The sequence below is a fragment of the Pteropus alecto genome, unplaced genomic scaffold (genome assembly GCF_000325575.1).
Source record: "Pteropus alecto unplaced genomic scaffold, ASM32557v1 scaffold700, whole genome shotgun sequence".
Taxonomy (NCBI): domain Eukaryota; kingdom Metazoa; phylum Chordata; class Mammalia; order Chiroptera; family Pteropodidae; genus Pteropus; species Pteropus alecto.
Genome location: NW_006429611.1, coordinates 388,429 through 402,152, shown reverse-complemented (window position 1 = coordinate 402,152; position 13,724 = coordinate 388,429). Strand labels below are relative to the sequence as shown.

General features: G+C 63.2%; 2 protein-coding genes across 6 annotated transcripts in view; both read left to right on the top strand.

Annotated features, from left to right (window-relative positions):
* AURKAIP1 (aurora kinase A interacting protein 1) overlaps positions 1-4,429 on the top strand; it is a 5,271-nt gene extending 842 nt beyond the window's left edge. For 4 of the 5 annotated variants that reach the window (XM_025046821.1, XM_015592084.2, XM_015592062.2 and 1 more), the window contains exons 3-4: positions 144-589; positions 672-4,429. In XM_025046821.1, the coding sequence (XP_024902589.1) occupies positions 144-589; positions 672-773 (548 nt within the window). In that variant the 3' untranslated portion in view covers positions 774-4,429. Of the gene's footprint in view, positions 1-143; positions 590-647 lie in introns of all 5 variants that reach the window. The other variant, XM_025046857.1, reaches the window with a different exon arrangement.
* A 7,435-nt stretch (positions 4,430-11,864) lies between these two features.
* The window catches only part of MXRA8 (matrix remodeling associated 8), a 4,249-nt gene continuing 2,389 nt past the window's right edge, over positions 11,865-13,724 (top strand). The window contains exons 1-4 of the mRNA XM_025047911.1: positions 11,865-11,952; positions 13,027-13,050; positions 13,158-13,463; positions 13,569-13,670. Of these exons, the coding sequence (XP_024903679.1) occupies positions 11,904-11,952; positions 13,027-13,050; positions 13,158-13,463; positions 13,569-13,670 (481 nt within the window). The 5' untranslated portion in view covers positions 11,865-11,903. The remainder of the gene's footprint in view (positions 11,953-13,026; positions 13,051-13,157; positions 13,464-13,568; positions 13,671-13,724) is intronic.

Sequence of the window (13,724 nt, the reverse complement as noted above, 5' to 3'; positions counted from 1 at the left end):
GGAAAGAGGTTCAGGCCAGGAATAAGGTGCAAGTCATTGCTGTCTGCGATGGAGGTTCTGCTCCTCAGTTGTGTCAGGCCCAGATAGCCATGCTGAAGTCAAGTGTAGCCCGTGGGCATTGACTGCTGTCTTGTTTCCTGCAGGCTTCAGTCGGCCCTGGCCTGTCTCAGGACTACTGGGCAGCCATGCTTGCAGGCCCCGCTATAGCACGCAGACAACAGGCCCAGATGGGGTTGCCATCCTCCCTGGCAAGGGGCTTCAGCTGGAGCTTGAGGAGATGCTGGTCCCCAGGAAGATGTCCATCAGCCCCCTGGAGAGCTGGCTGACTGCCCGCTACCTCCTGCCCAGACTGGATGCTGGAGTCCCAGGGACCGTGGCTCCAGCCCAGTTCTACGAGTGTCCGCCTAGCCAGGTGGGGAAAGAGACTGAGCAGCGGGGCGAGGGGGTGCAGGATGCACCCCGGATGCAGTGCAAAAATGTACTGAAGATCCGCCGGCGGAAGATGAACCATCACAAGTACCGCAAGCTGGTCAAGAGGACCCGGTTCCTCCGGCGGAAGGTCCGGGAAGGGCGCCTGAAAAGGAAGCAGGTGTGTGTGGGCCCTGGGGCCAGGGTGGCTGAGAATGCATGGCCGTGCCACAAACCAGTCTGTGGCCCCCCTCTCCTCCTAGATCAAGTTCGAGAGAGACCTGAGGCGCATCTGGTTGAAGGCGGGCCTGAAGGAGGCCCCTACGGGCTGGCAGACCCCCAAGATCTACCTGAAGGCCAAATGAGCAGAGTGCCCCCGCCCTGTGCTGCTGAGCCACTGTAATAAATGGCCCTGCCAGCCTGGACCCTCTGCTTGGTGTGAGCCACCTTAGTATCGAGGCCACTGCCAGCCTCTGGTGAGAGAGAAGCCACAGAGGCCCCAGAGTGGCAGATTGGCAGTCCCTTCCCCAGCTGGCTCCGTTAGTGAATGTATGCTGTGGGTATAGCCGTGAGCAGAGGCCCAGCCCTGCCCTCAGGGCACTTAGATTCGGGGGGCGGGTAGAGAGGGCAGCCTCATAACGAGCATGCCGATGGCAGAAGTGCCATGGGACAACATAAGAGGGTCAGGGAGTTTCCAGGCTGAGGTGGGGAGTATGAGTAGGTCACGAGGTCTTGAGTGGGGGGTCAGTGAGGGCCTCACTGGGGACACAGGGTGAGGGGCAGGAAAGGACCGTGTTCCCCCAAAGATGGTGGTCAGTGTCCTGCAGGCTCTAAGGACCTGGGTCCTGAGTGACTCTGACCCATCTTACTCATCTGGGCCTCGGGACCCCTGGCCTGCCGTGGGCCCCTTGGCCTCTGCCGCTTCCTGGGGACTAAGTAGGGGTGGCCTGGAAGGTGTGCTCCAGCAGGTCAGAGTTAGAGCTGCTGGAGGAAGGAGTGCCGTTTAAGGAGTGGGAGCCAGCAGCCCCCAGCTGTTCCAGGGTCCCTCTAGGTGAAGAGGAAGGCGTCATGTCTCTCAGTGGGTGTGGAGGGGCCGGGCTTGGGGGGCAAGGTGGGGCCTTGACCCGGTGAGGCTCTGTGACAGCTCCTGCCTGGTTGCCGGCCTTAGAGGACCCTGTGTCCTTCCTGAGCAGCTGGTGGAGGCACTCGTGTTACTGGTGCCCCCTCATCCCCACCCCAGTGAGGGCCACGCCACTTCCCACAGGGTCGCAGAAGTGTGTGTGGGGCGTGTGTTTGAGTTCCCTGGAGCAAGGCAGTTCTTGGGGTGGGGTGGGGCGGGGCGGGCTTGAGCGCGGATTTCCCAGCAGGTTCTCTGGAATGGAGTAAAACACGTGTTTTGAGAACTCCTGTTGCTTCAGGGAGCCATGAGGGCCCCTGCCCTGCGTTTGCCAGCCAGGGACATGGGCTCACGGGGCGCCTGTATGCGGTAGACTTTGAGGAGGATGAAGGAGACCTGATGCCATTGAGGGTGCAGGTCTGCTGCCACTGGCGGCCCCTAGGGGGCAGTGGTTAGGCCTCTGGCCGCCCTGGGGTCTGGCCTGAGGACCAGGACAGCGGAAAGCGGGAGCACCCTGCCAGCCTGGTCGCCTGAGTGAGCCCAGGGCGCCCCTAGGAGGCCTCAGCCTGGGGTCACAGACATCCTCCCGGGTCTTGGTTTCCCCAGCTGTGGTGGGCCAGGTCCTAGGGCTGGGGCCTCAGTGACGGAGCCTCCTTGGTGGAGCGGGCTGTGCCCTCTTGGTGCCAAGTCTGCCCTCAGTGCAGCGGGGCCTCCCCACAGGGGCCGTGCCTGCTGGCTGCGCCCTTGGCCGGCGCCCATGGCTGCCGAGCAGCTGTACTCAGCGTTCCCTTCCAGCCCCATCGCTGCCCTGTGGCTCACCCCACCCTTTGCCGCTGGCAGGAGGAGAAAGGGGGGGCTAGGTTGTCAGCTGACTTGGGGGCCGAGCCGTGAGTTCCAGGGGTGCAGCTGGCCAGCCTGCAGGGAGCCGCAGACCCAGACACCTGCAGGCTGGCAGCTGGTAGAGTGCCACAAGGCCTACCTGCTCCGGGCCAGTTGGTTCCGATCTGGGCACCTGGCCACATTTGGAGACTGAACGGCTGACAGCAGTGGGCGGGGCCGGGGATGCTGCTAAATGGCCTGCTGTGCGTAGGGCAGCCCTGCCCCCCGTCTCCCTCACCCCACCCCGAGCCCAGAGGAATCCACCCCAAACATCTGGTACCCGGGCCAGACGCTGTCCAGGTGGCAGTGGCCCCGCCAGGTCAGCGCCCGAGCCAGCCCAGCCCCTCCTTCCCTACATGGCGTGGACCTGGCAGCCTTTCTCCCTGCTCCTGCCCGCTGCCCTGTGTGCAGAGCTCATCCAGCCTGTGGCTTGGATGCCTTTGGGCCCCAACCACGACCTCAGGAGGCAATTCGCGGGTTTTATTTTTATCTCTGCAGCCCCTCCCAGGGCGGGAGAACCTGCCCTTCGCCTCCTCCCTGTGGAGCCTCCACCTTGACCCCCAGGCTGGGGGATGGGCAGTCCTTTCTCCTTGTCTCCCCTGTTCTTGCCCTGGTCACCCCCCAGCAAGAGTGCAGAGGTGGGGGGGGCAGCGCGGGGCCTGTGATCTGTTCGCCCTAGCCCCCTAGCAGTGCCTAGGGCTTGGGTTCTGGCCGGGGCCAGAGCTGGTGGGCATGGTCTGGGGCACCTGTTTCTTGGGTCTAGTGCGGGGGCATTTCAGTGAGCTCAGCCTCACGCCCCACACCTGGTCTGCTCCATGCCTGGGACACCAACACTGGCCTGGGTGTTCTTGCCCACAAGAGGGGCCGCGGTAGGAGACTGCTGCGGCTGGACTTGGTCCTGGTGAGGGCTGGCTGGGCCTTACCCGCCTCAGGTGCCCAGGGCAGACAGCATGCACCTGCGAGCCCGCCCTGCCAGCAGCTGAGCCCCTTCCCACTGGGTTCCGGCTGGCGAGAGAGACTGTCGCCGTGGAGCAGAGGCTGGAGAAAGAAACCCATTCCCTTGGCCCAGCCCTGGGCCTCCCAGCTTGCCCGGAAGGACGCTGGGACCTGGGCGCAGAGGCCAGAGGGAACGTTCCTCCAGGGCCTCTAGTTACGTTCAGATTTCAGAAAAACAAGTAATTTTTCAGTACAAATATTTTCCCTGCAGTATTTAATCTGGCAGCGCTAACGCCAGGTCCGTGGCAGGAAGCGTACAGAGCGAAGAGAGGGGTCTGGCCGCTGTCCACGAGGCAGGAGCCAACTTGAGAGGCTTTCGCTGGCCGAAGGTGGTACAGCGTGAGCGTCAAAAGGGTAGTGACCACACGGAGTTGAAACAGCTCACTGAGACTCTAGCTGCTGAGGGTCTGGTGGGATCTGATGCAGGACGGGGCAGATTTCCCCGGACCAGGAGGAGACCAGGCGCCGCGCGCAGAGGAGAGAGTCCTCGGTGGAGAGCGGGGCAGGAACTCAGCACGCGGAGTCGGCGTCGAGGACAGTTTGTGAGGAAAGGGGCGGCACTGCGAGTGTCAGAGGAGCTCAGTTCGCATCTCACCCTTTAGTTCCCATTTCCTTTGACTGGACGGACGGTGAGGAAGGTGAAGGGAAGAGACTGTAGCTGGCAGCTTCCGCCCTTGATCCCAGGTCCCCCATGGTTTTAGTCAGAGAGAGCGAACGACTTTATTCTGTGTGAGGCGCCACGTAGAGACTGTTGGGGCCTGTTTCCCCTGACAGGTGTGCGGAACGGGCTGTCAGCGACCCCCGCAGGAATCTCCCTTTGTTCCCAGGCGCCCTGGCCGGGCTGCAGGGAGACAGGCAGCAGCCTCTGACTGTGGCTCGATTAACATGTTAATTCTCTTGCCTTCTCCCTACATTACTTTCGTGGGTCAAGTAAGTTATTTTCCAAAAACATCACTGTAAATACATGTTAAACTATGTTAGATTAAATAGCTATATTTTTTATAAAGGACTCGCTCTTGTAAACTCAAATAGTGCTCTGAATTATTTGCATTTCATCGTGCCACCAACCTCTCTTATGGTGTATGGCCTGTAAAGATGTCACCTCCCCCTTCCCTGTACCCATCCTCATGGCAGTGTGGCTTTGCTGCCCCTCTATAGAAAGCTGGGGTCTGTCTCCCCTTCCCCGGATCAGCTGGGACCTGCCGGGACCAAGAAGGCGATGTGGTGGAATCTGCCAGGTTTAGGCCTTAGGGGCTGGCAGCTCCCCCTGTGGGAGGAGGGAACCGGCCTAGACTGCTGAGTGACAAGGGCGGTGGAGAGGAAAGGCCAGGGGACTTACAGCGCCCTGTGGACTGCGGCCCCCGCTGCCCAGTGCAACGCTGTCTGGACCCTCCAGCCCCAGCCGAGCCGTGGCAGCCATTAGCCTGCAGCATGCGGACCAAGTGTTCGTTTGAGTTGGCCAGGATTTTGACTCGCTGAAGAGGAGACCCTGACCCACGAGCCATAGAGGTCGTGGAGACAGCACTGCCCCCCCACCCCCACCTCGGTGCCCGGCTGTGCATGAGGGGCTGGGGCGCTGCCAGCCTCTTCTTTATGTGCGTAGGTTACTGGGAATTCTGCGTGGAGAGAGCCGTTTTCTTATTCGTGTCAGTGTGGGCTCAGGGGTACTGCTTTGTTTCATGCTCCTGCCACTTTGTTCTGCTGCTCCACGTGCTCCGCTGCGGCCCGGCCCCTGCAGCGCCCGGCATTCATGTCAGCACCTCCTTCCCTGCTGGCACCACAGGCTCTCGGGGCTCACCCCGTATCCCGCCCCCGGGTCCTAGATGAGCCATTTCTCCAGGGAGCCTGGGAGCCGAGGGCTGGGTGCTGGCCGTGCTCACTTCTAGGCCTTCGGCGACAGCTAGGGACGTGCACGTGCGGGTATCCGTCACTGTCGCTGCCAGAATCCAGCCATAGCCACGGAGGTGAACAGAGTGCATGCCGCCGTCCCCACACGGAAGCGAGGCCCCACCACCCGACGTCGGCTCAGCGCTTCCCGGGGCGCATGCGCGTCGGTGTTATGACCAGGAGCTGCGGCCCGTGGGAAGCGGCCCCAGCAGCTCGTGCCCGGCCAGACCAGTTCCTCTTGCCCTCAGCCTCGTACTCAGCTTCCCGCATTTCCCAGGCCCTCGTGGGGGTTCTGCCGGTCAGCCCGCGAGAGTTGTTGAGTCACATCCAGGTTCACTCTGTGCTGTGCTGGGGGGCCAAACTGTCGCATGTCTAACGTCAGTGCTGGGCAGAGAAGACATCTGCGGGCCAGCTGTCCATGCTTCCCCCACAGCGCGGTTTGAAGCACGAAAGTTCACGGTGGTTCGTCAGTGCAGCCGAGGCTACAAGAACTAGCTACACAATTTCTAAAGACACTGAAATTCGCAGGTTACAGGAAGAGTGGGTCACTACATGAAAACGTTTGCTCTTCGTCCAAATTACGTCTAATTCGGATGGTAAGGTTGACGTGATGTGTGTTGTGTCACGTACACAGGAGGATATAGGTAACTAAAGCTGACGGTTTAAATTTGTCATCTAACCAGCACATCTGCACGTGTAAGCACATCCACAGGCGCGTGAATGTCAGACTGAGGAAGGGCACGTGTGACAGACAGGGAAGACAGTGACCTTGGCATGCAAAGCGAACGCTCAACGCAGTGTCCTAGACGGGGGTTGCACTTCCCCACACAGGTGCAGCTTCTGAGGCCCCCCTTGTGGCCCCGGCCGAACCCCCTGGACTGACATCTGCTTTACCAGGTCGCCAGCGTTTTTTTTGTTTGTTTAAAAATATTTTTTTCATAAAATACAAGAGCTCACCTCCACCGGCTCCCTGTCTCCAGGCAGCTGCGTGTGCCGCCGCTGCTGACCTGGGGCCTGTGACATCACTCCAGGTGGCCCTGGTTTCTAAGGACCAGTGCCCCCAGTGGCCACCTGCTGTTGTGTCAGTTTGCAGTGTGTCGGCCTGATGAGAACTGGCCGGCACAATCATCGTTTCCTGTGGGTGGTCAACAGTGACCGACACCAGTTCCCCTCACAAGTCCTGTGTCCTCCCCCAAGTTCAGGCCTCAAATCCAGACTCCTTTGTCTTAAACCTCACCTGCCTTTGGGGCCGCAGGCCGTGACAGGTGACCACGTGTCTCATGCCACAGTCGCCACCCCGTCACAGGTGCGAGCTCCCCGTTCGTGAAGAAGGTCAGATGTGAAGGCGGCGGGGCCTTCCCGCGCTGTGCGTGTCCCGGGTGGGGCCGTCGTCACGCGAGGGCTTCGTGTCTGATGTTGGGCAGCAGACACCGCGTTCCTGCATGAGGCCGGCTCAGGGACCACGGCACAGGCGTCTGCTTCTGTGTGTGCGCTGGCTCGGGGCCACCGAAGGCGCCGCAGCGTGGACTGGAGCCCGACAGCCTTTGCTGTCCCGCCTGCTCAGGGGCCGTGTCGCTCGCAGAGACACCGTGCGCCACGCTCTCGGAGCAGGCGTTTTGCCGGAGACAGGACTCGGCCCGGCGGTTGGCGGCTGCCGTGTCCAGCTAGGTTGGCGGTGACGCTCCCGCGTCCCCATGCTGCCTGCTCCAAGCTGCAGATCGGAAGCGGGTGCCCCCGGGAAAAGGGCCGGAGTGCTTCTGCAGGGCTCTGCTCCGCGTGCCGACCCTGCAGGACGCAGCCTTGCTGCGCACCCCAGCAGACGCTGGGCCCGCTGGCCAGCCAAGACCCGCAAGCAGGCAGAGGAAACTGCAGATCCGAGACCTGGCCACCGGCTCAGGACCGCCCTGAGCCCGACCCCCACAGGCCTGCAGGGCCGTGCAGGCGTCTGCCAACGCCCCTGGGTCCAGAGGCGAGTCTGTGACACCCTCACGTCGAACCTCAGGGACACCTAAACCTGTGGGAGGTAACAAGGGACTCCGGATTCGCCCAGGAAACCATGCGGGGTGGCGGTATCTGAGGACAGCGGCCGCTTCGGGGCCCCTGCCATGGCCCTCTCGTCTGTGTGGTCCGCAGCAGGACAGAACCCATGGCGAGTTCGATGGGGGCCCAGCACCCCCACCCCAGGGAGCACTGCAACCACAGTCATCGAGGCCGGCCTGCGGTTGTGGGACAAGCACCAGGTGGGCCCAGGGGTGTGGGTGTCCCTGTCAAGAGGGCTGCAGGGAGGTGACTGGGGCCTGGCCAAGGCTTCAAGATGGCCAGGCTTCAAGATGGCTGACCCATCAGCCACAGCCAGACGCAGGAGAGCCCCTTCCTCCTGTCCCCCACCTAACTGGGACAGCTGGACCTCCTGTCATTCCCCCCACAGCATTCCTACACCTGCAGTGAGGGACCGTGCCAGTTTGTCCCCTCTCTGTCAGGGGGCAGTTGGGTAAACCAAATCTGTAACCATAACCACGTTAGAAGTCACACTTAAAGGTGAATCTCCCAGGTTGGGTACAGGGAGCTGTTGCCTAGGAACCAGGACGCATGTCACATGTGGAAGCGGCACTCGGTCCTCCCAGGGGGCTGGTTGGGTGGCTGCTGGCACCTGTGGGCCCCCGCCTTCCCGGAAGGAAGACCGCCCCTTCCCCACTCCCAGCACAGCTGGCGCTGCAGGCGAATAGTGATGTCAGCAGGCTGATGGCCTTGACTCGCAGCTGACCGGTTGGCAGGGACAGCAGGCAGGACGGGACAGGTTAAGGTGCAGAGGCCAACCCTGGAGCCCGAGGCCACGGTTCTTGTGTGTGCGTGCGAGCCGGCTGGCCTTGCCCCACTCCACATGAAACAAGCCAGAGGTGATGTGGGTGACATTTGGTCTCAGGATGACAGGGCGGGCGGGGCCGTGACGTAGTGTTCACATATTTCCAGATCTTCTTGTTCGTGTTTTCTAATCACAGTGTGCACGAAGGTCTCCCCGCCATTGGGACGGGTGGTTCTCCATCCGGAGACGCAGCGACGGGGTAGAGTGGCAGGACTCTGGGAGCAGGGCCGACGTACACACAAGTGACCGCTGCCTAGGAGGCTGGTCCAAGCCAGCAGGGGGACGGTGTGAGGGCGAGGTCCAGCGCTTGTGGTCTGTGCCACCCCGCCCTCCGGTGCACCGGCACATCTCAGGAGGCCCCAGGGTCCTGCGCGGCTCTGTGGGCATCCTGCAGCACGCTCTGCTGCCCGCAGCCGACCTGAGCCGAGACAGGTCACTTCTCCTTGTGAAACTTGCGGCTTCCGCCTCTTTCAGTCCTGCCCTGGCTCTGTTTCAGGGGGTGGTGGTGTTGGTCTGACGGCCGAGTCACAGAGCTCCGCGAACCTAGCAGCATAGAGTGGGCACTCGCTCCCTCACGGCTCCCGTGGGCCAGGCGTCTGGGGCGTCCGCTCAGGGTCATACTGGGAGAACCGGTGTCTGCCGGCCACGTCCTCACCCACACCTCGGGTCGTGGTCCCGCCCACCCAGGCGGTTGGCTCGACCCATGACCCATCCTGTTCCTCGCAGGTGTGGGACTGAGGTCCCCGTTCTTATTGGCTGTTGGCTGGGGCCGCCCTCAGGGTCTTGCCGTGCTGTCCCCTCCACAGGCCCTTGCACAGCCTTGCCTGCAGGACGAGCTGACTATGCCGAGGACTCTGAATCCAGAGTGACATCCAACACGTTTCTCACGTGGGTGCGCAGCGGTGCCACCGCGGGCACCCACGCGCAGGGGAACACAGGAGCCTGGGTGCCCACCACCCAGCCCTCGGGGCTGTTTCTTGACAGCCCTGCCCTGACCACCTCGCGTGTCCATGGCAGCAGCCGCGCCCCTCCTGCGCTGCGGCCCCCGCCTGGCCCCAGGCCCCCTCGCTGGGCGGCCTGGAAGCTGGACCGCGCCAGTGCCGCCTCCCCTGGGGAAGCGGCTTCCCACCCCTGCCTGGCCTGGTCATTTGTGGGGTCTCTCCTTCAGAGGCCTGGGCTCAGCCCAGAGGAGGGGGCCCCACCCTATTTTATGCTGACAGCACTTGTCACAGCGCACAAAGCATCTTATGGTCAGCCAGCCTCCCTCCAGAAGCTCCAGTGTAGTGGGGCGGGAGCCTGGCATCCAGCTCAGCACTGACTCCCCCTGGCACACAGTAGGTGTTCAGCAGCAGCAGGCATAAGCATGTGTGTGTGAGCACATGTGTGAGCACGCGTGTGAGTGCATGTGGCATGTGTGTGAGTGAGTGTGAGCATGAGCGTGTGTGTGTGAGCGTGAGTGAGTCTGGCTGTGCCTGCGGTTTTTCCTTGCAGTGAGTCGGCTGCCTGGAATGTCCGACTCCACAGGCACAGGAGCCACTGTCTGGTCCCCCACTGGCCAGCAGGCTGACCCCCCTGTTCAGCCATGCGTCCTGGGAGAGGGGAAGTGGGTCCAGGGCTCCTGTGTGGCTGGGGCCTCAGCCAGAGCTCAGGGTGGGGCCACAGTGATGTCAGTGGCTTTGCTTTGTCCCGGTCTGTTCTCTTCCCAGACGGAGGTGCCGGGCAAGGCCAGGAACCAAGCAGCCCGCAGGCACTTGAGAGGGAGCGGGACACTCGCCCTGGCTGTGGGACGGGCAGGTGGTCTGGTCGGCAGGGCCTGCTGCTTGCGGAGCCTCCGCTCTCATCTGCGGCCATTTGCTGCCAAGGCCGGGGGCGGGGCAGCCGCCCTCTGCTCGTCTGGGCTCCAGGGTCTCAAGCGGAGAACAGGGTGGGGCAGGGCAGAGGGCTGCAGCCACCACTCTTGTCCGTCTGGCCAGTGGTGCAGCGGGTCAGGCTCAGTGGCGCCCCCTTGGGCTGCTTTCTGCATGTGGGTGAGGTGAGGGCCTGAGCCGGACCGCAGGTAGTTTGGAGGGTGGACAGGGTGCTCCCAGGCTCCTTGCTCGGGGCCAGGAGCTGACCTTGACCCCTTCCAGACCGCGGGCCGGCCCTGGGTCGCCCCTGCCTCCCTCTGGCTTGGATTTCTCCCCTCCCTGGAGGAGAGATGGCGGCAGACAAAGGCGGGAACAGAGGACAGATGGAGAGACAGACATGGGCGGGGTGTGGGGGGGGCGGGGAGGGCGGCCACCAGCGCTAATAGGAACCAGTCAGAAAAACGGGGGTGGGAGGGGGGAGGCGCTCAAGGCTGCCAGGAGCCTTGTTTTTCCAGAATGAAAGGCCCAGGGAGGATCTGGGGGTGTGAGTTCTGACTCCACTTTGGAAAACCGACCCCACCCCTCATGGCCGGGATCCTACTGAGGAAAGGTCCGTAGGTCTGGATCAGGGGCCGCCCTTCCTTGCCCTCGGCCCGCACTGCGCGGTGCTGGCCTCTGCCTCAGGCCGGGGCTGGTCTGGGCTCCTTGCCTGAGGACTTGGGGACCAGGGTGGGGTTCAGGGGTGAGACCCCCCCCAGCCCTTCAGGGACTAGGGCTTGTGACCATAATGCAATCCAACCAGGCAGTCTAAAAAATGCACGGTGGTTTTTTGTGTTTCTTTTGTGGTTGTTTAGATTTTTCTGAGGTTTGCTTAACTAGAAGGAGTGGGTTTGGTACATAGTATCTGCTATGTTATTTCACATTTGTTTATGTGACTTTGTAACTTTTCCCAGAGTTTCAAATTTGCGCCTTTGAGGGGGAGCTCATAAACTCCTCCTTCCGTGCAGACTGGGTGGCGGGGGTGCTCCCGGAGCACTGTCACCCGGTCTGGGTGGGTGGGGGTGCTCCCAAGAGCAGTGTAACTGCAGGTTTGGTTTGAGGGACACCAGGTTTTGTTCTTGATGGGGGGGGCAGATATTGGGGGGCAGGCCAGAAAGGTGGGGGCTGCTCGCCCACTGGCCTCCTCAGTGCTCAGGGTCCCCGCCCCTCGCCTCCCTGGCTCTGTGGAATGTGAAGGTGCCTGCTGTCCCCAGGACCACCCTGGGCCCCAAGGCTGGTGCTGCTCTGCTGCCCGTTTGCAGATTAAGTGGTGCAGCCCCCAAGGAGGGGGCACGGCACGTCGTCATTCTGACAGGAAGAGCACATGGTCTGGCCGCCTGGGCTTTTGGGGGTCCCTGCCTCAGGATGGCTTCCTGCTGGCCTCCAGCTTCACAGTAGCTTTGCGACCAGGCTGCTCACGTGGGGGGATACCCTGGGACAGTGTCCCCCTACAGAGGTGGGTGAAGGGCTGCTCACTCCAGAAGCCCAGCCCTGCAGCAGCCCCAGAAGGGGCCGTATGTCACAGATGCCCACATGGCATCGGGGACCATGCCCTCAGGCCCTCCTGCCCTCAGAGGGCTGGGCTACTGTCCCCATTCCAGGACCGGAGCCACAGAGGGAGCAGGTCTTGCTCAGACTCCCTTTGCTGTCTGAGACACAGGGCCACAGCCCTCCCCCTCCCCACCAGCCAGCTAGGGGCGGGGGAGGGGCCGGGCAGGGACCAAGGGGCGGTGAGGGGCGGTCTGCACACTGTCGACCAGCCCCGGGCTCCGTGATGTCACTGCCAGTGCTAAGGAGCGGGAGGGGGCCGGGCTGTTTTTCCGGACAGTTGGAGCTGGAGTGAGACAAAGCCAGGCCGGCAGGCGCCATGGAGCTGCAGCCCCGCGTTCTGCTCTGGGAGCTGGTGCTCCTGCAGAGTGAGTTTGGGGGTGGGGGCTGGGGGGCGCGGACCCCGAGTGGGTCTGAGTGAGTTTGGGTTTTAGGCAAACCCGCCCATCTGAGCTAAGCCCAGAGGGGTGGGACACCCCCACTGGGAAGGGGACGGGACTGGGGCCTCAGAGGGGACAGCTCCCCATGATAAGGGCCCCAGGACCCGCGAGGGTATGATGTCCATAGCGTCCTCCGGGCCTTCCCCTCACACAGAGGCCAGAGGCCAAGAAGGGCAGGGAGGCTGAGGCAACGCACTGGGTCCCCCGAGCACCCCGCTGCTCAGGGAAGCCCCCAGACCTGCGTTTCTCCCAGCTGTCAGGAGGGGAGGGGGTTGGGGATAGTAGGGGCCTGGGAGCTGCGGGGACCGCAGGGTCTGCTCCCAGGCCCCCTGAGCCCGCCCCCAGGCTGCCTTGCTGACCAGCACATTCCTCAGCCCGGGCTCGCAGCCACATCTCCGGAGCAGGAACTTGGCTTGTGGGGTGGCGGATGGCGGGTCACTCCCCACGTCCAGCCTTCCTGAGCTTCAGCCCCTGGCCCTTCGGGAAGGCTGGTGGGGTTCCAGCCCCGAGCACTGAGGGTGGGGTGGGGCTCCCAGCCAGCCTGGGACCCTCGGGGCTCATGTGGCATGGCCCTCTGCAGGTGCATGGTCCATGCGGGACAAACGCGTGCTGGCATCCCCACAACCAGCCTCCCTGAGCACGAGGCTCCTGTGGCCTTGCTGCACTGAGGGTGATGGTGGCCACCCTTCTTGAAGTTGGCCTGTGGTGACAAGCACGCACTCCAGAGCTGGCCTGAGGGGTCTAACCCTGGCTCCACCTCTCACCTCCCAAGGCGCATGCCCTGTTCTGCAGCCCAGCAGGGGGCGTGAGGATGCCGTGGGGCCAGAGGGGACCCACCTGTGCTCCCTTGCTTCTCTGGCTTTATCTGCACCCCTTAAGTGGATGTCGTTAGCACCCACCTCAGGGAGGACTACAGAAAGGACTAGGGTCCGAGCGCCCTCCCCCTGTGTGGGTGACCCAAATGCCCCATCCCCATGTGACGCCCTCTACTTCCCCTTCCAGGCTCTGCTGTCCTTCTGTCCTCAGGTTAGTGACCGCCTTCCCCTGATGGCCCCCTTCCCATCTGGCCAGCCCCACCCTGTACCTGATCCCTTGGGTCCCGCCCGGCCCCTAGTGACCCCCCTCCCCATCAGGGCCATCTGGGTCCTCGACGGCAGGCAGCTCCGTGGTGTCGGAGTCCGAAGTGACCTGGGCGGCTGGTGCCCGGGCTGTGCTACGCTGCCAGAGCCCTCGCATGGTGTGGACCCAAGACCGGCTGCACGACCGCCAGCGCGTGGTCCACTGGGACATCAGCGGCCGCCGCAGCGGCGGCCCCGCGCGCCGGCTCGTGGACATGTACTCGGCCGGCGAGCAACGAGTGTATGAGCCGCGCGACCGCGGCCGCCTCCTGCTGCCGCCCTCTGCCTTCCACGAGGGCAACTTCTCCCTGCTCATCCGCGGTATGGGACCTTGAACTTCGGGGCGGGCGCCGGGGTAGGGGAGGGGGGCTGGGAGGGTCGCGGGCTGGCCCGGAGCTCATGGCTGGTTTCCTTGCCTGCGCGTAGCGGTGGAGGAAACAGACGCGGGGCTGTACACCTGTAATCTGCACCACCATTACTGCCCCCTCTACGAGAGCCTGGCCATCCGCCTCGAGGTCACTGACAACCGTGAGTGCGCCCCCTTCCCCCCTCACCCCCGCCGCCCGTCCTCACACCCCTACC